We start from the raw sequence: 26,063 nt of genomic DNA, 5'->3' as shown, positions 1-26,063 counted from the left end.
GGTTCCAGGGAGGTGCTTGGAAAAATACCAAGTGCAATGCAACCATAGGGTTATTAATAATGTTGCTATTATACATTTTGATTGATGAGACTTTGATAAAGGGAAAGGCTCCCTGCCCTCCACCCCCACCCCTGTCCACAAGACCTGTTCCCAAAAGTACATCTCAGTCCACACTCCAAAGACATTTCTTGGAACCACATCTTAGTGCGGTTCACCCAATAAAAAGCTCCTCTGGCTCCAAGTGGGCATGAAAGTTCATCACAACATTTGCCATCAATAAAAAACCAATTCTTTCCATATGAAAAGCATTACTGCTGTCGAATGGTTATTGAGTGATGATACCTGAATATTGGGAACACAGGAACAGGGGAATGTACAAAGGGAAACTTCACAGGGACGCCTTAATTGTCAAGATAGAAGTGCTGTATCGGAGGGAATTAGTCAAGCAGAGCAGGGAGGGTACCTTTGCCTTCACCAAGCAGGAAAGATGAAAGGAGAAGGAGCGATGGGAGGTGGCGAGAAGCAGCAGGTAGGAAGGAAGGAGAGAATCGGCACTGCCTGGTAGATGAGTCACAGATGAGGATGACACCCAGAGTCACCGTGACAGCCCACAGACCACACGGCATTATGGCCAGCACTTTCAGTCTAGGAATTTGTCAAAAATTATCTCCTTAAAAACTACTGTCACAACAGCCGTTGCCTTTATAATTAGAGCTCCCTTGGCCACACAGGAGCCCTGGAGCTTGTTTGGGCCGCATCCAGGCCCAAGGAGCAGGAGGCTGGGCCAGAACGTCAGAGCAGCCTTCTCTGAGGCCCCTTGAGAAGGTCAGCCTCTTTCAGAAATCCAAGCCACTGCCTGTGAGCCTTCCTGGCCAGGACACCCCGCCTGCTCCTTAATGCAGTTCTTCCTTCTGCCACTCTGCTCTTCCCATCCAGCTTCCGGCTCTGCCACGCATGCTCACATGCTACTACTTACTCCCGTGGCCATTCCTGGCTGGCCAGAGGAATGTGGGTCAGTGTGGTGGATGAATAATTCGGCTCCGGAGAAGAACTGAGGTTGAGTGTGGCTGTATTCACTGCTTGGCAGGCCTGGGGCAAGTCACTTAGCTTTTCAGCCTCAGTTACTTAATCTGTTCAGTGAGAATGATCCATTCCTTCATGGCTGAGGGTGAGGAGAAGATGGAATCAAGCAGTGAATGTCCCATGTAAAGAGCTGTGAGGTTGGGTGACCATACTCTTGGTTTGCCTGGGACAGTTCCTGTTTAGGACTATTGTGCTGATGAAATCACTAATGGGACCCCCACTTCAGTCTTCAAAGTCATACTTTGGGTGGTAAACTGTATCACCCTGAACATTGTAATTTTTGATGGTTGGAAATACAGAGGGTCTAAATGAGACTGAGAACTCTCCCAGAAGCCCCCCAGGTCCTCAGGATGTATGTCCCTTCTTACTCTGTTGCAGAGCAGAATTTCATGTCTGTGAGTCCTGATTCACTTTCAAAATAAAAATTCTTCAGTTAGTCCATTAACAGAAATAACTGCCCTGTTTTAATTTCAGCAACGGCCTTGGAATGAAAAGACTACTAATTACTCCAATTAACCAAGCACATTAAGTGCACATGTTCAAACGAATATTAACATACCATCCGTCTTGGTCCTGAAGTTCTTGAGATGCTGGATGCATAAACATTTGGTGGAAGAAATTGTGACTGCAGAGAAAACACAAACAAAGCAGACTGTTTGTTTGTGCAACTGTCTGCTTGTGGAGAAACAACCAAGAGACATGGAAAGACATGAGGGTGTCTCCCCGTTTATGTTTCCAATTATTGCCCAGAGGAGACAGAACAAAGAAACTCCTATTTATAGCCAAAGTCTGAAATGGGGAGGCAGGGGGCAGGGCTATGGAGAAGCTTCATCATGAGAAAACACAATCCACTATTGGTATTAATAAAATAAAATAAAATAAAATAAAATAAAATAAAATAAAATAAAATAAAATAAAATAAAATAAAATAAAATAATAAAATAAAATAAAATAAAATAAAATAAAATAAAATATTAAATAAAATAGTTTATCAAAAGAACAAACTGTCTTCAGGGAAAATAAATAACTCCTTCCATGTCTTGACTCCATGTACAATGTTCTCTAAAAACCACATTACTTACCAGTAATGAGAGCCAGGGTAGGAGCAGGCTAACACCATGGGAGCAGATGGGCTTTGTGGTGGCAGCTAGTCTGGCACCAAAGCTTCAGGCTAGGATGTGCCCTTGTACCTAGAACCAGCAAAGCCAAGGAAGGCCACATTTCTTTGAGCACATTGCTAGCCCTTGGGTCATTTCTCAGGGCTCCAGACTTTAGGAAATGCTAATGAGAATCTGGGGATGAAGCTCAAGGGCAATGTTGCTACTCAGAAAGGATTTTAATGTCCAAAGGGCCTCAAGGTTCAGAATCCCATCTGAAATGTTGGTGAGAGATGCCACAGTGGCACCCTCCTTGGCACACAAATACTGCTGTCCCTGTTTTGGGAGGGGGCACCTGCCTTACAAGATTATAGTTTGTCCTTTCTCCCCTCTCTCCCTCCTCTCTGTTTCTCCCTCCTCCCTGTATCTCCCGTTTAAAAAATTAATTTTTAAAAATAAGCATTAAGTTAGTACATGGGCCAAGCACTGTGTCAAGTAATTTTCTGTATCATCACCTCATTCTGCCATCATAACAACCCTTTAGAAGTCTGTTGTCGCTGTCATTGATCTACAAATGAGGAAGCTAGGGCTCAGAGAAGTGAGCTAATGTGCTCAGGTCACACAGTTGGAGTTCTAGAAGGCCTGGGAAATGGCCAGTTTGGAAACCATCTGGAGGCACCAACATTGATGAGAAAGGTGCCTCCATTTCCAGGGACTTGGTTCCTTACCTTTGTGGGCTTCAGATCTCATATGTAAGTGCTGGGCAGCATGGTTCCAGAACCAACCTCATCCAAGGCACAGAGGGTGCACCGGCCAGCCCCATGCAAAGGCCTATGGTATGGTCAGTATACTGCCCTCTTTCTTCCAACATTATATTTGAAAAGCCACTATCATTCCACATCTTCCAGTGTTGTGGACTGGGATTAGGGAGGGTCCTGGGAGAACATGCAAATGAGAGTTTTGTTTATTGTTTGCATTCTAAGCAAATTGGCTTGCGTTTTCCAGGCTCTGAAGGCCATAGTGGTATTTCATCTTTTGCTATGTCAACTTACTTCAGGGAAAGGTATCAAGGAGGGGTCACTATTCTGTATAACCCTCCCGAATGTCCAATGAGTCTTTTCCTCTCTGAATCAGAGATTCCCTGAAGCTGGCTCCTTCTGGAAATGAATCCTCCTGCAGGAACAGACTAGAACAGGCATTATCATCATCATTCATTAAGTAATTTTTGCTTCTACCTTCATCTTTAAGTACTCAATTGCTCTTACTACCCTGGACCTGCAGGAACAAGAACAGTCAACAAATTCTATCACTTCTTTCTTTTTGGGTTTATCCTTTCCTTTCATTCCACATTGATTACACTGGCTCAGACAATCATTTTAGTTGTTCCAACATAATTCTCTGATTCTAGTCTTTGTTTCTTGATCCCTCAATTCACCTTGCAGTCTACTCTCCAAATAATATTTTTAAGTCCCTTCAGACTCAAAATTCTGCAGTACCCCATTGCCTATTTTTGAGTTTTTTAATCATAAAAATCATACGTATGTTTCCAAATTCAAATAATACAGGAGCTCATAAAGGAAAAGTAGCTATTTATTTTTCTACTTATCTTCAAACTAGAGGCTTATTATTTATTTTGAAATTGTTCCTTCTTATCTTTAAAATGTTTCTCAACATAATCTATGCGCATACAAAAATTCATTCGACTAGTAATAGAATTCATATTGAAAAATAGCACACTGGGTGTAATACTATATGTTAGCAAATCAAACTTCAATAAAAACAAAACAAAAAAATGAAAAATAGCAGACTCCTGCTGCATACTTCTCACCAGCTGAGCCTGTTGAATCAAAGTAACTAAGCTAAGCTTTTCAAGTTCTATGTGACATGGTGCTGTTGGGTTTACTTTCTAAACCTTATTTCCACTCCTCTTCAATTTGGACCAACTACTCCCTCTAGGTTAGGCTCTACTCTGATAGTTTGCCTTTTAACTGGAGAGTTTATCCCATTTACACTATTTGTAATAACTATTTTCATTCATTTTTACCATCCTATTCTGCAGTTTCTAGTAATAGTCATCCTGATTTTTCTGGGTTTTTTTTTTTTTTTTGTTTGTTTGTTTGTTTGCTTTTTTTCTTCATTGCTTCCTTGTTCTGAATTCATTGGTTTCATTCCCTCACCCCCAATTCTGGTGTTTACTCTGCATTCCAGTTCTTTTAGGGGCCACCCTAAAAGAAACATATGCATGTTTAACAGAATTAAGTTCATCAGTATGTTTAAGTTCTTTCTGAACAATAAAAAAGCAAAGAGCTCTTGAATTCTGATTATTCACTTTCAAATTTTATATGCAGTTGTCTTGATTTTAATCTCTTGATTTTTTAAAAATATATTTATTTATTTGAGAGAGAGCGAGAGCGAGAGAGACAGAAGAGAAAGAGAGAGAGAGCAGGTGTGCAGGGAAGGGCAGAAGGAGAAAGAGAGAGAGAGAGAATCTACAGCAGGCTCTGCATTGAGTGTGGACCCTGACACAGGGCTCGATCTCACAACCCCAAGATCATGACCTGAGCCGAAACCAAGAACTGGATGCCCAACTGACTGTGCCACCCAGCCACCCCTTTTTAAATATCCAAAGAATTCTTGATTTTTCAAAACTCTTGATTTTATCTTATACCACCAATTTCTATTTATATTTAATCATGTTTACCTTAAATTAAATCTTTGTGCACTGATCCTCTTACATTTCAGACCTACCTTCTGAAATCTTTTTTTTTTTTTTTCTAAAATGCATATCGTTTAAAAGTCCTTACAATGAGATGTTCTGGTAGTAAATTCTACGTTTGTGATAGTTTGAGATTGCTACTTTGCCACTGACCACCACCCATTTTTTTTTTTAAGATTTATTTCTTTATTCATGAGAGACACCAAGGGAGACAGAGAGGCAGGGACACAGGCAGAGGGAGAAGCAGACTCCTCACAGGGAGCCAGATGTGGGACTCGATCCCAGATCCCGGGGTCAAGCTCTGAGCCAAAGGCAGATGCTCAACCGTTGAGCCACCCCATTTTAAAAAAATAGCTCTCCTTGTTTAGAATTCTAGATTGCAAAATAAGAAAATAGAATTCTAGATTGCTAGTTATTTCATATTAATGCATTTGATTTTCCTTACCAATCTGCTCATTCTCTCTGATTGCTTTTAAGATCTTCTCTTTGTTGTTGTTCTGCACTTTCACTATGATATGTTTAGGAATGGCTTTCTTTTTTCTCATACTGTTTGGGATTATCTGGGCATTCTTTATTCATGCACTGGTGCTTTCATTAATTCTGGAGAATTCCCAGTCATTAGTTCTTTTAACATTGCTAGTTTCTGTTTTCTTTCTTGTTTCCTATAGAATTCTCTCATCTTATTTTCCGAGTTTCTTAAATATTTTCATGTTTTCCATTGCTGTTTCCTTCTCTACTACAAATCTGTGTAATCTTCCAACATCCTAGTTCATCTGTTTTCTCTTGTAGTCTCATCATTGAAATTCTAATTTCATTGATCATAGTTTTCATTTCTAGAAATTCTAGTCAGTCATTTTTCAGATCTGGCTAGTTATGATAGTTTCTTTTTTTTCTTTGCTATACTTTCAACCTTGTCTGATATTTTAAAAACGTTTAATTATACTAATTTCATGTTCTGTGTTTGATTAGTTCTAGTATTTGTGGTCTCCCTAGATCTGATTCTAGAGTTTCTTGTTTCAGTTGACTCTCACTCAAGGTAGTTGATTTCTATGTGTGCTTAATGATAAAAATAAAAATTAAAAAAAGAGTTCATTTCCCTTGTAACTTACTGTGTAAGAATTCATTTTGACATTTGACATATCTTTTAAACATATCTTCCTCCAAAGAAGATTAGAGTTTGCTTCTGCCAGGTGCTGATGATATTGCCAAGTTAGAACCAATTTAAACCAAATTTTCAGAGTTTTCTTTCAGCCGTAATGGTTATGTATATTTAAGCTCCAAACCCATGGACGTCCAGATCTGAAATTAGAAACAGAGAGGGGATATTTTTTTCCTTTTCTTTTACTGTTCCACTCAGAGCTAAGGCCACGCTGAGTGTGTATCTTTATCTTCTTGTTCTATGGCATGAGGGTTTTTCAGTTCACTCACTGAGAGCGTTGCCCTTCATTATTTTTGGCTTTACCTATGGGTCCCTGATTAGACATTTTATTCATCTTGGGCTTCAGGTTTTGTCCCTCGTGTGTGGGAAATGCTGATTCAAGCACTTAATGACTCCTTTGGATTTGGGCTTTCTGATCATTTGTGGGGCCCGAGGAATTACTTCACTTTCTAGCCAAATCTGTTATACATTAGAAAAATGTTTTTGTACTTTACCTAGTGCACTCAAAAATTCTCTGAAAATCTAGTCTGTCCTATTGTCAGAAAGAAAAGGCTCTGAGTTTTAGTTTGTTTCATTGAGTTTAGTTTGTGAAGTAGTAATACCTCCATGGTTAAGATTCTTTGTGAGGATTAAATAAGATACTGGACATACTTCTGTGTAGAAGTTTAATAGATGATAGTCATTACTGTAACTTGCCACTATTCTATTTCTACTAATAGTACAACAACAATTACTACTAAATACAAGAAAGGGCCTATTATTCCTTGAAGAATCAAAGAATTAGATCGTTGAAAGAGAAATAGTTGATTTTAAAAACAGGTAGAAATTGAGCTTTCTAAATGTATTTCTCATATATATTATGTGTGAGGGCTTTTTTTTTTCTTTAACACTTCCCTGAGGTAGCTAATAGCAGATCTCCCTGTAGGACTTGAGCCCTGTCCTCTGAGCTATACCTTCAATAGGGGTACGTGTGTGGGCTAGAGGCTGGGCTCCAGTCAATAACCAGTGTCAGAGTCCACAGTGAACACTTCCGCACTGTGCAGCGTGGGTGGGCAAGCTGAAAGAACACCATTTATTGGAAGAAAGGTGCTACACATATACAACGAGGTGTTATATTTATTATTATTTCTATTTTAAATGATCCATTGAAGAAAGAAGACATGGCAAGAATTTTTAATGAGACCCAAGGTCAAATTGGGTTCGGAAGCCCAAAGGGAAACATGGTAGTGCTCTGACTGGGATGCACGTGACCTTGGCAGGTCATGTAACCTCTTAGCCTCTATTCCTCTTGCGTATGAAGCAGACTAGTGGGGCTGTGTAGTTTTAGGGGGCTTCTACATCTCAAATTCTATGATTCTCATCTCTTCCCAAACCATATCCCGTGAGCTCCCTAGTTCACCAAATTCTTAGAGCTACCACCATACCTGTGCTAAAGAATACTGCTTATCTGACAATGTCTGCCTGGAGGCCCCCTTTTTCTGCTGTGAGACACAGAAATCAGAGCCACAGTAGAAACAGAATCCTTCATGTGGCTTTGGCCTCTCCTGCTTCTTGAGATGCTCATCTGTTTCGGATGTGTGGTTGGAACATGAGGAGCTACAGCAAGGTGCCACAATTGCCATCTAAGGAAGGAAGTAGTTGGAACGGATGCCCTGTGAGTGAGGTTAGCCATGTGCAAAAGTAGGCCACACCTAGAGACAGTCTATAGCTGTGTTTTAAGAATACTTCAAACAACAGGGGACTGGGACTTCTCCCTAAGACTAGATGTCACTCCAGGAAGTGACACACTACAGCAATGGTGCAAGACCTGCTAAAGGGAAGGTGGCTGAAGCACAGTGGTGTGTCTTTGGAGTCTCAAAAATGGGTGGCTGCAATGGGTGTGGATAGCATGTACTGGGAAAGAGCATAGGTACTGGAGGGAGGAGGAACTAGGTTCAGAACTTGGCTTTACTGCTCTTAAGCTTAGGGAGCCTCATCTCTAACTGGAGGCTGGAAGCCATGATATAGGGCTGCCCTGTCATCGTTTCCCAAATTTCAGTCATTGGAATGCCACATCAGGATGGTTGCTATATTCACCTGCCACCTCTCCTGTTATTTCCTCATATTTGCACTGAAGTTGTTTTCTTTTTTTAGTGAAGTGTTTGTTTTAAAAGAAAGCTTTCTGTTGCTACCAGAAATGGAAAACCAGTATCACATGTCACAATTCCACGTTAACCACACATGCACACCCCACAGTGAAAACAAAATGGTGTTAAGTCATAGCCAGGTACTACCACCCATGGAATTCTCTGAGCCTGAGGTTTCTCTCCTATTAGAGATTATTAGATTTACCAGTGCCTCCTACTGAGACTGTCTTCTTGGTGTCATGAAGAAGACTGCCAGGGAATAGCAATAATGGGTAAAATTTGTTGAGTCCCTCTTTATGTGTATTGCCACTGACACCTCCACAATCAGAAGAGACAGGTACTCTTCTTATTTACATCCCTTTTCCGGCTAAAGGCACCAGGGCTGAGAGAGAATAAATCACTTGCTGAGAGCACACAGCTAGCTGGGGGGTATAGACACAACAGAGACCAAAGTGATTTGTATCCAGAACTAGAGTCTGTCACCACAGGGTCTTTCTTCCCTTACTTGGTGAGTCAGTGTTATTTAATGCTGAGACTTCATGATGTCCAAGAGCATCTTAAGTGCTGCCTAAAAGCATTTCTTGTGTCATGAGTTAGAGGCATATTATACATGAGGAGATGTTGCCCTGCATAAAAGCAAGGTACATGGTGCCTGACACCCAGAAAGTGCTCAGTAAGGCTTGGTCCCTTCTCTCCGCATTTCTCCTGCCCATGGGACAGGCAGTCCTGAGCTCTGTTTCAGTATTCAAAGATGCTTGAAGAGAAATGAGCACTTTAAGCTGTCACAACTTAAAGGCACTCACCATTACTGTCCGAGGATTCCATAAATTCAGGCAGCCTTCCAATGGCAACTTGCTTTCCATAGCCAACTTTCTAGCTGGAGGGAGAATGAACCAGTCAACTGAGACCAGTGTTCTAGCTTTGGTTCACCCATGTACCTCAGGACTGGTCCAGGGCACTCCATAAATATTCACTGAATGAGCAAGTAAATATCTGGATGGTTATATTTCTGATACTAATACCATTAGTAATAAAACAGCTTTGTCATGGAGCCCTTATGCTATGCCTGACCTTGTAGTAAATATTTCCCCTGTATTATTTGATTTTCCTCAATAATCCTATGAAGTAAATACTATTGTCCTATCTTACAGATGAGGACATTGAAGCTTGGATAATCAAGTAATTGTTTGATTCCAAAGCCTGTGGGGGCTTCCAACTTGAGTTGAAACTGTTCCCACCAGATTTGTCCAAGTAGCCCTGCATTCTGGTGAATTTGGTGGATGATGGTCAGGCCTTCAAGCACCAAGTCTGACTTTACTGACAACTCTGGCCTACAAAGCTGTCAGCATGGTGTGGTGATCAGAGGCACTAACTTTGGCCTCAGACAGGCCTGAGTCCAAATTGTCTTCCACCAACTACTGGACAGGAGATTTGAGGCAAGCCACCTAATTTCCTCAAGCCCCAATTTCTTCTTCTGTGAACAGAATACTACAGAAGGTAGCATTTAGCACGATGATCTTAGCACTAGCCAGTATTGAGTAAAAGGTATTTATTGTTACAGAGAGGAAGCAAAGAGGGCCTGGGCTGGGAAAAAAGAGGTCATTTTAAGAAGAAGACAGAGATGGAAGCAAAGGCATTTCTGTTTCTTTGTGATTTTGGTGGAAGTGTTAGATGAGGCTTCAGAGTGCTGATTTCCTCTGTTTCTTCGCAACACCCCTGGTGAGCAAATTGTCCTACCCCAACACTCCCAGAACGAGTCTTCCGTATCTCTAACTGTTGGCTCTAACACATCCTCCTGAGCCACATGGCCCACCCTGCTTCCCAGTCCCGAAATGGTGGATTGAGGCTGTGGCATTTTAGGAAATCAATTCCCTCACACGGCAGCCAGGAGGACACCCAAGAAGCCCAGGCCTGAGCAGCGGCCATGATGACGTGAATGTGAGTCGGGCCCTTGGAGGAGCATGCTCAAGCTGCAGGGAGGAATGGGAATAAGGCCTGGCCCAAGCTGGAGCTCCTTCTGCAGCCGGGGCACTGGTGGGCCCATCCTTCTCCTGGGCAATCGAGGATCCCCTCCCTCGTGGCCTGTGAGTTCTGAACTTGAGGAAGGCTCTGTCAGTAAAATATGGCCTCTCTTCCTCATCTATCCTCCCTACTGCACCCCTCACCCTCCCTTCCAATCACTGCACCAACCCTCACTTGCCTGTTTACTTGGTTTTGTGGTTTTGACTTAGATGTGGTTACAGAGGGGTGGGGCAGAGGACAAGCTCTCCACCCCACTGCTTCACCTCTCCCTCACACACAGAGGTGTCCTACTTGGTCTCAGAGACCCAACTTGATGTTCTTGGCATCGCAGATGAGGAAATTCTGATTCAGTTTCTCTGGGGTGGGGCCTAGGTACTGGCATTTGTTAAAAGCTCCCAGGTGATTGTAATCAAGAGCCACCTCTCTAGTTATGGAAAGAAGCAGATGATAACTGTGCTTGAGAAGGCAAGTGTTGGGGAAGAGCTGGGCCTGGCCATTGTGAGAGGTAGTATTGCTCATTCCTGCATAAATGATGGTTTGATTATCTATACAGTCTTTTGACACGCCTCTCAAATGCTTATTCCCAACATTTTGTAGATGTGGACAAAGGGTCCAGCTCACTTTACTCCCACCAAAAATGGTCCTTTCAGCAAACCTCTGGGAGAACCAGGGGGTTATGACACCAGTGACATGATTTAGCTCAGGTGGTGGTGGTAAGCGGGGGACCAGCCAAGACCTGAAACCTCTGGTGCTAGATCCCTCCAGATGCTGTTGAACCAGTAGGTATGCCCTAAAATAATAAGCCCTACCCCATACGATACTGGAGGGCATCTTCAGCCTGTCAGGAGGGCACCAGTGCAACTCACAGGGAGAGAGGAGACCGCCGGAGCTGTTCCTTGCCAACAGATTTATAATAGAGATTGCGGGCTTAGAGCCTCAGTGAGACTCTTCAGGTGGGTTTTTAAAGAAAGAAAGGTTTCCTTGGCAGGTGTGATTGTGTGGTGAGATTGGGTAGTGAGTGTGGCAGTGGTATGGGGTCAGGAAATACCAGGGACACAAGAAGCAGGCCTTCAGGGGTCTTGGTTATGAAGAGCATGAAGCACACTGATCAGTGGCACAGATAAGAGATGGCTCCCCACCCCTGCCCACCTGCCCCACCCCGCCCCACCCCAGGCTCTTCAACCTCAGGGGCAGACTTGAACTCCACGCTTGGTGGCACAGTGGTCTGCAAGAGCCTCTGTTGTTTCACTTACTTTCCCCTTCCCCAGCAAGGTTGCCATAGTCAAGATTCATTATCCATCAGCAGCAACCAACTAGAAAAGGTGATAGAAAATGAGATCCTATTTGCCGTGGCAGCTAAGCCCACAGCACATCTGGGAATTAACCTAACTGAGGATTGCCCAAAAACCTTTTTGGGAAATTCTAATTGCTCTTTGAAAGAATGCAAATTAAAGAGTGATACTATACCAGAATATTTTTAATGTAAACTAAAACACTTATACTCCATTTAAAAAAATCATATAGACATATTCCAGGTCTTATAGTAAATAAGTGGGTGTCCATAGGGGGAGGGCATGACATAGGGGATGACAGACATAGACACATGTATATTATCCAACAACACTTAAACACATTTCCTCAGCAAATAATAGCTGCTTTCTTGAATACTCAACCAAAGTAGGCAAAATGTGCATATTGTCACTATCATTATGCATGTCCTTATTTTTAAACTACCAATTTTAGATTTCCTTGAGGGCAAGGATTATTTCTTGTATATTTTTATATCCTCCATGGTCCTTAACTCAGGGCCTTTCATGTAAAAGATGCTGAATACATATTTTTGTAAAATTTTCATTAAAAATAACATCTATTCATTGTAAACATGTAGAACATGTGCATTAGAGAGAAAATTTGGAAAGGTATATAATATAATTCTACTACTTATGGATAACTTATATGAACATTTTGGGTGTGTGTATATATATATATACATATATATATTAGTTTTTTTTAAAAGATTTCATCCATTTATTCATGAGAGACACACACACACACACAGAGGCAGTGATACAGGCAGAAAGATAAGCAGGCTCCGTGTAGGGAGCTCGACGCGGGACCCGATCCCAGGTCTCCATGATCACGCCCTGGGCCAAAGGCTCAACCGCTGAGCCACCCAGGCATCCCATTTTGGATGTATTATCCCAGATTTCAATTGGAGTATTTTTTTATGATTGCTTGACAGCTTTTTAATTTTTACATCAAATAGTTTTGCCATTTTGTACTTTGAAAGAAAGAACATTTAGAAGTGAATTCAATATACAAAATATTTACTATGCAAGAAGTGCAGGGTGTACAAGAAAGGAGCAATTAGTTCTTAGGATGATCTGAAGGAAGAGATGGGGCTGGCCAGGCTCATTGCGGGTGTGTGTATGCTTGATGAGGGCAAATACTGCAGACATCAGCACACACGTCTTCTGTAAAGGTCCAGATGGCAAATATTTGTGGGTTGCATGATCTCTGTCCTGACCACTCACTGGTACTATTATACCATGTCATAGCCAATGAACATGGCCGTGCCCCAATAAAACTTTATCTTATGGGCATTGAAATCTGAATTTTATATCTCTTCCTCAGTTTTCAGAGGGTAAAGAGAAAGCTCGGCAAATCCAAACAACTGACAGAAGGTTCTTATGGATCACCGAGTGGGAGTGGGAGGTGAAGGATGCGGCTGTAGAAGCTTCCGCCATGGACAGCTGGGCTCCATGTGCCACTGAAGGGTTTGAAGTAGTGGAGTGAGATCAGCTGGAAAGAGCTTTGGGAGAGGATTCATTCAGGGATCCAATGGTTGCCAAGACTCAACTCATTGCTCCAACTGCTATAGGCCAGAAAGTCTGCTTTCAGGTTTTTCTGCACTCTCTCAAGAAGACAATGCCTCACCTTGGGAACACCCAAGATTTAATGCAACTAGCTCACCCTGGGGTTGGATGGAAGAGGGGTCCATAAATCCTGACACAAGCAGGGTGGACAGTCTGTGGGATCCTTGCAAAATCTGCCCAGGGTATGTCTTCCCCACTGTTCTTAGGACACTCCTCAGTAGGCGCCTGTCATCTCCATGTCCCAGGCCCACTGCTTGCCGGGTTCTCGTCCATCCCAGTCACCTCACCCCTACTTTCCCTGATTATAAAACCAGAGCACATTGTCTGCATGGGCTTGTTCCCTTCTTGCTCAGTCTCATCTTGATGTAAGTGCTACTTAGAAACCCTCCTAAAGGGACTTCACTCTCCCTTGGTTATTTCTCCCCTGCCTTCCCATACCCCCTGTGACCCCGGACTGTAAGTGTATGTGATGACCTGCACCAGGCAGAGGAAAGATTATGTTTATTCTCATTTCATTACACTTCACTGAAATTAAATGTGTACCTTCATGAAACATGACACATCACAAAATCCAAGCAGATTGTTTTTCTACAGAGTGCCCAATCTCAGCCTGATTCCCTGCACCTTTTTCCAGATTTCCTTGACGTGGTGTTTGGGGTGCAACACCTGCCTGCTTTAACTTTGTTGCTCTCCCAACTGCAAGAAGGCTTCCAGCATTCGGAGTTTGAGATTTGATTGCTCAACCAGGGGAGATGTTAAGAAGCGATCTCACAGGCAAGATTTGCACCTTTGTGAGCTTGCTTAGAATTTTGAACAGGGTTATTGTTGTTATTGTTGTTTGTTTGTTTTGTGTGTGTGTGTTTTTGATTGTTTTGTTTTTGTTTTTGTTTTTGTTTTTGTTTTTTTAGTTAGACTTCCCTGACTGTCCTGGTTTGCAGGCCGAAATTATGAAGCAGTTAATATACAGCACATAAAACTGTCCGGTCTGTTTGTTCTTGCTGTCATATGGTCAGCACTGATGGCAGGAACTGACTAATGAACCGGCCCCACTATCTGTGTACATAGAGGAAACCAGGGGGCACGCATCACAAATAGAACTCCTATTTCTCTATGAGAGTGGCTCTTCATTTCCTAATGCTTTCCTCGTGAATAGTTCGGGTCTCTCAGAGAACACAAAAAAAAAAAAAAAAGAAAAGAAAAGAAAAAAAACCCTTTATGAAATGTAAGCTCCGTTTCTCATTTCATTGAAAAACCTTTAAGAAAAGCCATTTTTCATACTTAAGACTTTTCCAAATCTCTCCTAACCAGTTACCCTCTGTATTGTATCTTTCGGAGCTGGCAGTCATCCAGCGACAATCCTTAAAAATCCCTTTACAGTTTTAAAGGAAAATACAAGCTCTCATTTACCACTGGATCGAGTCAGAAAATAAAAGCTTAATGCCTTGACAGGCCTGGATATTTTTTTTGAGGGCTAAGTCTGATTTATGGCAGTAGCCAGCAAACCAGGCTGGTGAGATATTTGCTGCTGCTCCCAGGGATATGGAAAAATGAAGTGTGAAGTTCTGGGGAGAGCAGGCCACAGCCTTCCAGTCACTAAACACTCCCACCAAGTTGGCAGGGGAACAGAGCCCTGGGCTGCAAGATGAACCTCAAAGGAATAGGGGAGGAGGAAGGGACCTCGCACCGTGTCAAAATACTGCCAAAGCTTAACGCGCGCCATACATTTTGTGACACGGGGTGGGATGTTTATGAGGGGGTTTTAGGGAGGAAAGAGAAGAGAAACATTTTCTTCCTTCTTTCTTTGTTTTATTTTCTTTATAGCTTCCCTGTAGGGGTTTCACTCCAAGTAGGAGAAATTAAGAGCAACAACGGGAATGTAGGAAGTCGCTTAAGCCCCCACCATAAAATCGTTCAGATCGAAAAATATGATCTGGTTAAGAGAGAAAGCACTACTTGCCCTGGGCCTGTAGCTTCAAGGCAGGAAGACAGGCCCACTTCCCCACGCCAAGGTCCCCAGATCTGAGAGCGTGGGAGCCAGGATTTTCATTCCCATGAAAAGGGAATTTCCTAGAGGTAAGAGTCAGGTGGGTTTTTTTCCCCCTCAGAATTTTCTTGAAGTGAGTCATCACAAATGCACATGCCAGGTGAAACGTTTGGTGGGTTTTTTTTCCCCTTTCCTTTATTTAAAAATAAAAAATAAATTAACATCCACTGTTAGATTTGTTTTTAATTTCAAGTTTCTGAAGTAGAGTATTGGATACCCAGGCAAGTCTCAAAGGGCTTCCTCTGTACTTGGTATTATTTACAGGGGAGGTGAATGGAAGCCCCTAGAGAAGCGAGGGGCTGATTTTCATTGTTTTCTGCAGTGAAAAAACCCTCTAGATGATGTTTTTGATAAACAAAGGCAAGGAAGGGCAAAGATGGAAAACACGCAACTCATTTTCTCCCCACACACACTTTATCTTTGGAAGATCATTATCAAAATCTGATTCATTTGAGAGCAAAAACGTACATCTTTATTATTTTTAAGTTTTAATAACGGCATTTCTACCTGCCAGATGGAGATTTATGTTCCGGTAAAGGCTTTGGGTCAGTTAAAGCAGGCTCAGTAATTATAGAAATGTTTGTACTCAGGCGTAGTCGTCCCCTTGCCTCTCTAAATCACTAATGATCACACCTACTCTCCCTCAGACAGACTCTCCCAGGCTCGCTTTCACACCCCCACATAAACGGCCTCCCTCATTTACTCCCTTATCATAAAGTGAACCTTCAAGATAATTCGACTCAATAAACATTTATTGATGCCTCCTGTGTCTAAGGTCCTGTTAGGCAATCGAGGGGGCTTGGGAGCTTGGGTGAAACACAAAAACGGGCGCCTGGGTGGCTCAGCAGTTAACCGTCTGCCTTAGGCTCAGGTCATGATCCCCGGGTCCTCAGATCGAGTCCCACATCAGGCTCCCTGCTCAGCAGGGGGTCTGCTTCTCCCTCTGCCCCTCCCCCTCTGCTCATGCTCTCTCTCAAATAAATAAATAAAATTTAAGAAAATTAAAACACACACACACGCACAAAAACAAGAGCCTGCTCCTAGACTTCAAGACATTTGCTATTGAATGGAGAGAGAAACTGCTCTTTGATCCAACTGCTTTTCAGTTAAATTTGCCCTTAGAAAAAGCCATCAAATGTGCTTCATTTTTCCCACCTTGGCAGAAAGAGAGAGCCTGGAGGCCTAGAGAAACTAAGGGACTTGCCCGGTGCCACCAACAGTGATTACAAACATGGTTGAGCTCCTGTTCTGTGCCCAGATGGGGGCACTGGGCTATGCACTCCCTGTGCCCCCATCTGCTTGCATCCTCGACACCCACGACACCCACGGTGAGGCTCCTCCTTCTGCAGGGGAGGAAACCAAGGCAGCCAGTGGTTAAGTACCATAGCCCAGAGCACAGGGCAAGGAAGTGTGGGGCCAGGACTCACAGCCTCCCCACCCCGGAAGTCCCTTCACTGAGCTGAGCCAGGAACTTCCACTTCCCTGCCTCCTATCCATGTCTTCCCACTTGTCTCCAATCCCCATACCTGTGATGTGAGGTGGAATTTTAAAAGAAAAAGAAAAAACACCAACATTTCACTTTTTTGTTTATTTTGAATGGGTTTGGGGTAAAGAAACTAAGGAGTACTTTGCAAACTGTTTTTGTTTATTTGGAGACACCCAGGTGTCAGCCTTAAGGAGGTTTGTAAATAGTTGCTGAAAATTTGAAGACAGTCATTTTTAAGCCACGCTTCTTGAACAAAACTCTGTGTGGGGAAACTGAGAAATCCAGGGTCCCTAGAAGCGACCAGACCTCCAGGGTGGCTGCCCTGGTCTTTGGTAAGCGACACGCTGAAAGAGATTACGGAGCTCTGAGTTTCTTCAGTGGTGACTACCACACACATACAGGCTGACGCACACACCCACAGTTCAAATATTTTGGCAAATGTCCTGGCTTCCCTCCACCACTAAAATGAAAGTGAAGGTGAAATCATTTGGGGGCCACTAGAGTAGAATTCTCACCCCTGATAGCTGGCCATAGATTTAAATGTCTCACAGGAGGCCCAATTAAACATTAGTGAGTTCCCAATTCACCGAAGGATCATATTTTCTGGCCATTTTCATCACTCACACTTCCTAGCAAGTTAACAATGAGTTTAGAATATGACTTCTTCCCTCAGGCGCCCCTCCCAGCTATTTATTTTATTTTATTTTATTTTATTTTATTTTATTTTATTTTATTTTATTTTTTATTTTATTTTATTTATTTTATTTTAATTTATTTTGGATCTGGAATCTAGTGGGCTCACGTGTTTGGAAATACTGCAGGCAGATTTTTCTAACCGGGTAACTGGTTGCTCTCGACACACACCCTGGTTTCGTCCATGATGCAAACTTATCTTGGTTGTGGGCAGAGAGGAGTCTCTGTATTTTGTTGATAATGATTGTTCAAGAGGATCCCTGGGACACGGTGCCAAGAGGACATACAAAGCACTGTACCTCACACAAAGAAGATGTTTGTTGAATGAATAAATAACTAAGTGAAGAGGTGATACCTCTTGCTTGTGACAGCTGGAGTAGCAGGGGCAGAGGGTGGTACAGCAGATGCTTCTTGCTGCTTGCCCCAGAATGATCCCCATCTTGTGTGCTCAATCAAGAACAGCCACCTTCACACCGTGGTTTGCTTCTTTCTGGGGGTACTTGAAGATTTTTGAGGGGTTATGCAGATACATATGGCTTTCACAGAGTTGATTTTCAGATTCTCAACTTCCACTGCACTCCTTTCTAGAGCTCACCAGTCTGAGAATACACTTCTGGTTTTCCTTTCCTATCATCCCTTTACAATCGACCCTCTCACACTTTTAAAATAAAAGGCATTCACTCAGCATTTCAATCTCACTATAGAGCATTGTCCCAAGGTCTAAATATCCTCTGGGTCTCTGAGTAATGAAATATTTTGAGAAGGCATTTTTCCCAAGAAAGAGTGCCCAGTAGAACAGAGGAAGGAGAACTTTCAGGAGAAATACTGGAAGGGGGCAGAGCTCTATTTCATCCCATGACAAACTCATGGCAAGTATCTATGTGCTTATGTATGAATCTGCCATGATACTCTATCTCCCCACTCACCATCTATTAGAATGCTAATTCAGAAATGAATTAGTTGTCATAGGGACACGTGTTAACACACTTATTTGAGCTGATAAATGAACTTATAATTTCTTTGTGAGAAAGTGAGTCTGACTTGGCTGATGAAACTGACAGTGAGAACTGCATTGGTGGTTGAGTGTCTGCCTTCAGCTCAGATAGTGATCCTGGGGTCCTAGAATGGAGCCCCACATTGGGCTCCCCATGGGGAGCCTCCTTCTCCCTCTGCCTCTCTCTCTGTGTCTCTTAGAGAAAGATGAGGAGAAACTCATTAATAGACAAAAGGGAGCCTGGGGTTAGAAAAATACTCTCAAAATTGCAGAAATCTAAGAGGAGTTGGAAAAAAGGTAGTAAGAATTAGGAGATGGTGGGATAGAGCTTCATGTGCTTGGGGTTGAATTTGTCTGACATTTGTGTGATCTTAGGAGCTGTCTGTTTTTTTTTATCTAGAGAGAAATATGCCTATACTACTCAAGTTTATTTGTTTTTATCCATCAGAAGAACATTCTGGAATTTCACTTCCTTCCCATTAAATTTTACTTTAAGAGAATCAGGTAATCAAAACATATGTACAAATATCCTGAGCTTGCTAGTTTTTTGTTTTTAGCTAGTTAGAGTATTTCTTTATTATTATTATTATTTTTAGAGAGAGAAAGTGCAAGAGAGAGGGGAGAGGCAGAGGGAGAGGGAGACAGAGAATCTCAAGGAGACTCCTTGCTGAGCGCAAAGCCTTATGTGGGGCTCGATCTCATGACCCCGAGATCATGACCCTGAGATGACCTGAGCTAAAACCAAGAGTTAGACACTTAACTGACTGAACCACTCAGGTGCCCCTAGTGAGACTATTTATTTCTAAGTCCTACTAAAAAGTCATTGCTGTTACTGATACATCTGGCTGTTCATCCAATAATAGGCCATGACAATATATTACATATAATTAAGTAGGTGATTCTGAAGTAGTTAGGGCAGTGGAGTGGTGAATACCAGTAGGCTAAACTCTCCATAAAAGTATTTATGCTGAGGTTCCTTAAAAAGAAAACACCTCATAAAACAGACACACGCTTAAGAAGCTAGTAGAAGTGGCCAAGGCACTGCAAAAGATGTGCAAATTTGGTGCTGACGTTACTCCAGAGATTGCTGTGTTTAGCTGCCTCATTCACTGCTATCTGGCCTCTGCTACACCCCCATTAATCTGTCAGCCGAATGAGCTCTAATTATGCATCTCGTAACCTGGTGTACTATAGCACCCTGTGTCTGAATGGAGATAGATCTTCAAGATTTACTGCACGTACGCCCATAGTCTCACTGGGTCTCTAAGCTGGTGGGGGTGGTGTGCAGGGTGTATGCGCTTCCTCCCAATTGCTGAGAACACCATGAGAGGTCGAGAGAAGCAGATGGGCATGGCAAAAGAAGCCAAAGATTCAGCTAGTGCTCCAGTGCACTCTCAACAGCCTGGCAAAATGCAGAGTGCATTTTGGTACGGTACTTTAATGTGCACGGGCAATATATAGCCCAGGATATATAGTATATACAACCAGTTTGTTGGAGGGGATGTTAGAAGCTTCATTCTTCCCACTGTTGATCTGGCTGCCTTGTACTTTCTGCCTCCTTCTGTGGTTTGCCCATTTTCTGGATGAGTGAGGAGGGGAAAAAGGAAGGGTGTAGGAGGGAATTGGAATTATGGATCTTTTCTTTTTCTTTTTTTTTTTTTTTAACATCATCTCTCTGAATCCTCATTAAAATCCTGTGAGGTATACACTATATTCCCTATTTTAGAAGTGAAGAAAACAGTCACAAGGAGGCTCAGACTGTGTCTGTGTATGTGTGTGTGTGTGTGTGTGTGTGTGTGTGTGTGTGTGTTGGGGGAGGCATGCAATCCTGTGGCCCTCACTCTTTGGGAAAGCTGAATGCCTCTGAGTTCTTTTTCCACCAGCTTTCTTTCTCTTGAGCCTCAAGCAAGCATTGTGGATTTCTGACTGGTGTTCTAATCTGTACTGCTGGTTTCCCTCGCTTCCCTCCAGCTACCAGACAGTTGGGGGGATAAGTCAGTGTCCATTCCTCCTGAAGTAGACAGCTGTATTGTGTTGACTGGGCACTGCCATGTTATCCAACATATCTTTGAAGGGACAAAGAAAAAAAACTCTTTGTTTCACAGACACTTTGCCTTTTCTTTTTTGTTTTTGTTTTTCATGTCATTTACTCCTCAATCAGTGTTAATAGCAGCAATTTCAGATGTTGTGAGTTGGAATTTTAAAAAAAGGCCACGTTGCAGGTTTATCTTGAATTTTAGTATTAAATGTCATTGTCTTTCAACCTAATTTCTTTTAAGCTCGTCTTGACTTTGCTGGTGTAGGAAACAAAAGATTTCATTTCATTGCAATTCTATGGACTAAATAAAAAATATTAAGACCCTGGAATCTGGTTGAGACTCAGGACAGGACTCCAGACACTGGTGGAAAGGAATCTCTAACTGACCCCAAACCCATAGGACCTTGGGTTTCATGGGCTACTCTCCAAGTGTCTGCCAGCAGTCCCCGAGCTGCTTTCAACCACATTGGAAGCTGAGTTCTCTAAACAGAAAATGTAACCATGATAAGTTGTGTCACTTTGGTGATATATCTCTCAGAATATTATAAACTGGGTAGCTGAATTTTTCATTGCCTTAGAGACATCCACAGCCAGAGATCTAAGGATAGAAAATTCATGTCTCTCTCCATTAAGAAATTTAATTCATATTTTATCCAGTCTTAGCCTTTGATTAATACTCTGGATACATCATGCAGCAGTCCTTGGGATTATGAAAAGTGATTTGTCTAATCTGCATGTCAGTCTCCTCTGGGGCCTGTACAGGAAACGCACACACACACACACACACACACACACACACGCACAAAAGCCAACACTCTGTAGCTATTGATTTCATAGCATTTGCTTAGCGTTTGCCTCTACATTCCGGCCAAGTCAAGTGGATAAAGAGCAATTTGATCCATGGAGTGTGGCAAGAGTGTTGTCACCATCTACAGAACCAATTCATCTGGAGGATTTCATGCTTGCACATATCAGCACTGGAAGTGGGTTTTAATGAAATTTCTAGCAAAATGAAGTTAATATAAAAGTGAACGTAAAAACATATGCTTATGGTTCCAGCTGGCTGGTGGAGGTGCAGGCAAGGTTGCACGGAGTTTAGGTCCTCACTCCAGGCTCTTGGCCCCAAGGAATAAATTATGGATGATCTGAATCAATGCTGGGTTGAAGGACAATTGTAAAGGACAAATGTTTCATGCCACTGGCTTGCACTGGTGTTCTCTGAGTGTGAACTAGCCCTCCTCCTCACTGGCTTTTCCTTTCTCAGTACCCACTGACTCTCTTCTCCACCAATGCAATAATCACAGGTTCTCCCCCTTTTTGTCCACAAATTGAGCTTTCACTAATTTAAGTTGGCATATTTCAGAGTCACTCCTTCTTTTAGAGGAATGATTAGCCAATCTGATGTGCATATCCATTTAAGTATATGAGCCTAAGATGATGCAAGTAGTCTATCTGTCACATTCTGGAGACACTGCCTTCCCCCAGTGTATTAAAGGATTTTCATGGCAGGTGGTCAGAAAGTTATGCTGGAGCAAATGGGCCTTTGACATATGTCTGTTTTAGAACTCACATGATAGTGGCCTATTTTTTCCTGATAGGGACCTGGTCCTGCCTGGAAGGTGTAGCATGCAAGAGTCTTCCTTTAACTAGTTACATGAACCAGAGAGAGATGTAGAAGCTCCAGAGACAAACAGCATCTGGAGCCCAGGCACCATATGGGGTGGGGTTGGTTGGAGAGCCTGTTATTTTAATTTGGGAGGTGCAGGTAGGGCTGAAGGAGCCTTGGGAAGTCACCCCTGGACCCGGGACTTGAAAGGAGACTTGAAAAAACAGTTGTTACTGCAGAATGAGATCATGTAACCTTTGGGCAACAGAACTTTAACATCTCATGAATCCTTGAAAGAAGCAAGGTTTTCCTGATGAAATAAAAATGCACTCTCTATTGTTTCATTTTGCTTTTCTCTTTCAGTGAAAATAATAGTCTAGGGCTTACTAGCAAACACTGATGTCACTTCACATATTAAATATTGTTATTTTAGCTCCTTCCTACACCAAAAATCCCAAATATTAAAGTTCTCTCTCTTGATATTGATTTCTAGATCATTCATTATTCTTACGAATTTTCTCAGGGTTCTTTCCACATTCCCCACTTTATTTTAGCTAGATAACATCCCACTTAAAGGAGGACATTGCATTATGTTTGATACTGGGCCTGAGAGTCTGAAGTCTGTGTTTGAATCCTATCTCCAACCTTAAGCCTGAGATGTTTCTGAGCCTCAGTTTCCACATCGTCAGAATGGGTGTGTCTAGGCTTCTCTTCTTCCTAGCATTGCTCCTGGGATTAAATTTGAAATGTGGTAGCAAATTTCTTGGCACCTGGGACATGCGTTGTACATAATAGAAACACTTTGTATCTGCATCATGACCAAAATAGACAATGTTACCTGAACTATCAAGATGATGGTGCTGACTCCTAATCTTATTTTTCAAGATGTATGAGGTTCTTCAAATTGGTGGCATCTTGTGTCTTTAAACAATTAGGGAAGACTCAGATCCAGGTGGAAAGCCCTCAAAGCATTGCACTACCTTGATGAGAAATATGAGTTATGGCTTTCAGCAAATTATTTAACTTCTCTGAAACTCAGTTTCTTCAGCAATAGACTGGAAATAAAAATGACATTAGCTTATAGTATTGTGAAGATGAAATGAGCTATGATATTGAGACTCCTGGAACTTTTGGAGTGGTAGAATGAGAAGCTTGTCAAATAGTCTCCCCAAATGCAAGGATAAAGCTGGGGGCAATGATCAGAAATGCCATTTAAGATTCTGAAAAATCAAGTAAGACATACACAACAAACTGAGAAGTATTTACTCAATACAAACTACTGAACCTGGTTAAAAACTAAAAGGAATCTATGGCATTTTAGATTGAGGCTGCTACCATTCCCCGCCCCTCAACCAGTTCCATCAGCATGATAGTTCTTCCATGCAAAAAATGCCACTAAAGCCAGAAGGTTTGCTGCTGGGGGAGGCAGAATTGTTTTGGAGTGGAGTGCTGACAAACCATATGAAAACGGTAACCATCTTGGTGGCAAATGAGCAGGGAAGGCCAACAATGCAACCATCCTGAGATTGTAATCTTTACTGAGGAAAGTAATAGATAGGCAGTTTCCCCTAAAATAAACAGGGAGATCCAAGGAGTAAGATAACCATAGTGGACATTGATAACATATCCTTAGAGGTTGAGAAGGCTGCACACAGATACAAGGCTGTGCACATACTCAGGTGTGACCAACTATTCATACGTCTCTGGTTGGATATGTGTGGAGGGAACCATACTTTATTAAAGGGGGGGACCCCAAACACCTGAGCAGATACATATGTGGCCACATACTACTGGGAGATAGACTTCACAGAATTAGTACAAGGAAGTCACTAACCAAGCAAGCAAACAAAGCAGTGGCAACAACACTTGGGGAGGGGAAATTAGAATTCAGAGTTGCTAAACTATATTAAATGAAATGTTCAGTTTTCAACAACAACAAAATTATAAGACATGCAAAAGAAATAGTAAAGCATGACCCCACATAAAAAAAGATAGCTAAAATAAGATGTCTTTGAGGAAACCTAGGTTTTGGATTAGCAGACAAACGCATCAAAGCAGATGTTATAAACACTCAACCAAAAGAAACCATGTTTTAAGAAGTAAAGAAAATTATGGCGATGAAACATCAAGTAGAGAGTATCAGTAAAGATATAAATTATATACAGGAACCAAATTGAAATTCTAGAATTGAAAAGTACAAAAAATGAGATGAAAATTTACTAGAGTCCCTCAAAAGCAGGTGTGAGATAACAGTAGAAAGAATCTGCAAACTTGAAGATAGATCAACAGAAATAATACAATCTGAGGGATGGAAAGAAAATAGCATGACAAAAATTGAACAGAGCCTTGGAGATCTGTGGGACATCATTAGGCATACCAACATATGTGTAATATGAGTCCCAGAGAGAGCAAGAGAAAAACGGCAGAGAAAACATTGAAAGAAATAATAGTTGTAAAGTCCAAAAATTTGATATTTCTAAATTTAATTTAAACATCTAAGAAGCTCAACAAACTCATGTATTATAAGAAAAAAGAGAGTTACACATAGACACATCATGGTGCAATTATTGAAAGACAGAGACAAAAGTGAAAACTTGAAAGCAGCAAGAGAAAAAAACCACATCATGTACATGGAATGACAATATGATTAAAGTTGAATTTTCATCAGAAACATTGAAATTTAGAAGGCAATGGATCATGTATTCAAAGCATTGGAAGAAAAAAAAGTCAACCAAGAATACTATATGCAACAAAACTGTCCTTCAAATGTGAAGGTGAATTAAACACCTTCCCAGGCCAATACTGAAAGAGCTCATTGCTAGCAAATCCACCTTACAAAAACATTAAGGAAAGTCCTTCGGACTGAAAACAAAAATGAAAAGAGTGACTCAAATGAAGAAATGAGGAACACTGGAAAGGCAGTTATGTAGGTAAATATAAAAGACTGTATTACTTTCCTTTTCTCATATCAGATTTAAAGGGCAGCTGTATGAGACGACATTTATAAAGTTGTATTTTGGGGGCCTATAGCACATAAAGATATAATACATATGACAAGAATAGCAGAAAAGAGGAAGATGTAATGGAGTTATACTGGATTAAACTTTCAATATTGTACTGGAATTGAGATAGTATTAACCCTAAGTGGATGATGATAAATTAAGATTTAAACTCGAATCCCTAGAATAGACACTAAAATATAATTTTAAAAAGATTGTATTATTTCATGAGAGACACACATAGAGACAGGCAGAGACATAGGCAGAGGGACAGGAAATTGGCAAAGATATCAAAAGTCATGAACAACACTACCAACCAACTTGGTACATTATATAGAACATTCGCTCAATATCAGAAGAATACCCATTCTTTTCAAGCACACGTGGAACATTATATAAGACAGACCATATGGTAGGTCATTAAGCAAATGCCAATAAATTTAAAAATATTTAAATAATATAAAGTATTTCTCTGAACACGATGGAGTTACATTAGAAGTTAACAACATCTGTAGGTATGGGCAACCTCCAAATATTTGAAAATCAAACAACACATATCTAGATAATCCATGGATCAAACAAGAAATCACAAGGGAAATTAGAAAATATTTTGACTGAATGAAAACAAAAACACATCATTAAAATTTACATGATGCAGCTGAAGTACTTAGAAGGAAATTTGTTTATAACCAGCTTTATTGAAATATACTTCACATAGCATAAAATTTACCCTTTTACAGTGTACAACTCAGTGTTTTTTAGTATATATCACTTTTGCAAACCCCACCAATTTTAGAACATTTCATAATTCCAGAGAGAAACCTCATACCCATTACTAGTTATTCCATATTGTCCCTTTCCCCCATTCTCTTGAAAACACTAATGTAACTTCCATCTCTATGAACTGCTTGTTTTTTACGTTTCACATAAAATGCAATCATATGATATGTGGCTTTCTGTGTCTGTCTTCTTTCACTTTGTGTATCTTCAGGATTCACCCATGGTGTACCAGGGGTTAGTATTTCACTTCTTTTTGTGGCTGAATAATGCATTTGGTTTATTCGTTCATCAATTGATGGACATTTAGGATGTTTCCACTTTTTGGCTATTATGAATAATGCTTC

General features: G+C 41.4%; 1 protein-coding gene across 4 annotated transcripts in view; it reads left to right on the top strand.

Annotated features, from left to right (window-relative positions):
- The window catches only part of RUNX2 (RUNX family transcription factor 2), a 326,623-nt gene that overhangs the window by 242,560 nt on the left and 58,000 nt on the right, over positions 1–26,063 (top strand). Inside the window, exon 8 of one of the 4 annotated variants that reach the window (XM_077903813.1) lies at positions 1,558–1,922. The exons of the other annotated variants lie outside the window; for them this stretch is intronic. Within the exon in view, the coding sequence (XP_077759939.1) occupies positions 1,558–1,574 (17 nt within the window). The 3' untranslated portion in view covers positions 1,575–1,922. Of the gene's footprint in view, positions 1–1,557; positions 1,923–26,063 lie in introns of those variants that run through there. 4 annotated transcript variants of the gene reach the window in all.

The sequence above is a fragment of the Canis aureus genome, chromosome 7 (assembly GCF_053574225.1).
Source record: "Canis aureus isolate CA01 chromosome 7, VMU_Caureus_v.1.0, whole genome shotgun sequence".
In the NCBI taxonomy this organism is placed as follows: domain Eukaryota; kingdom Metazoa; phylum Chordata; class Mammalia; order Carnivora; family Canidae; genus Canis; species Canis aureus.
This window is presented reverse-complemented; position numbering and strand designations above follow the sequence as displayed.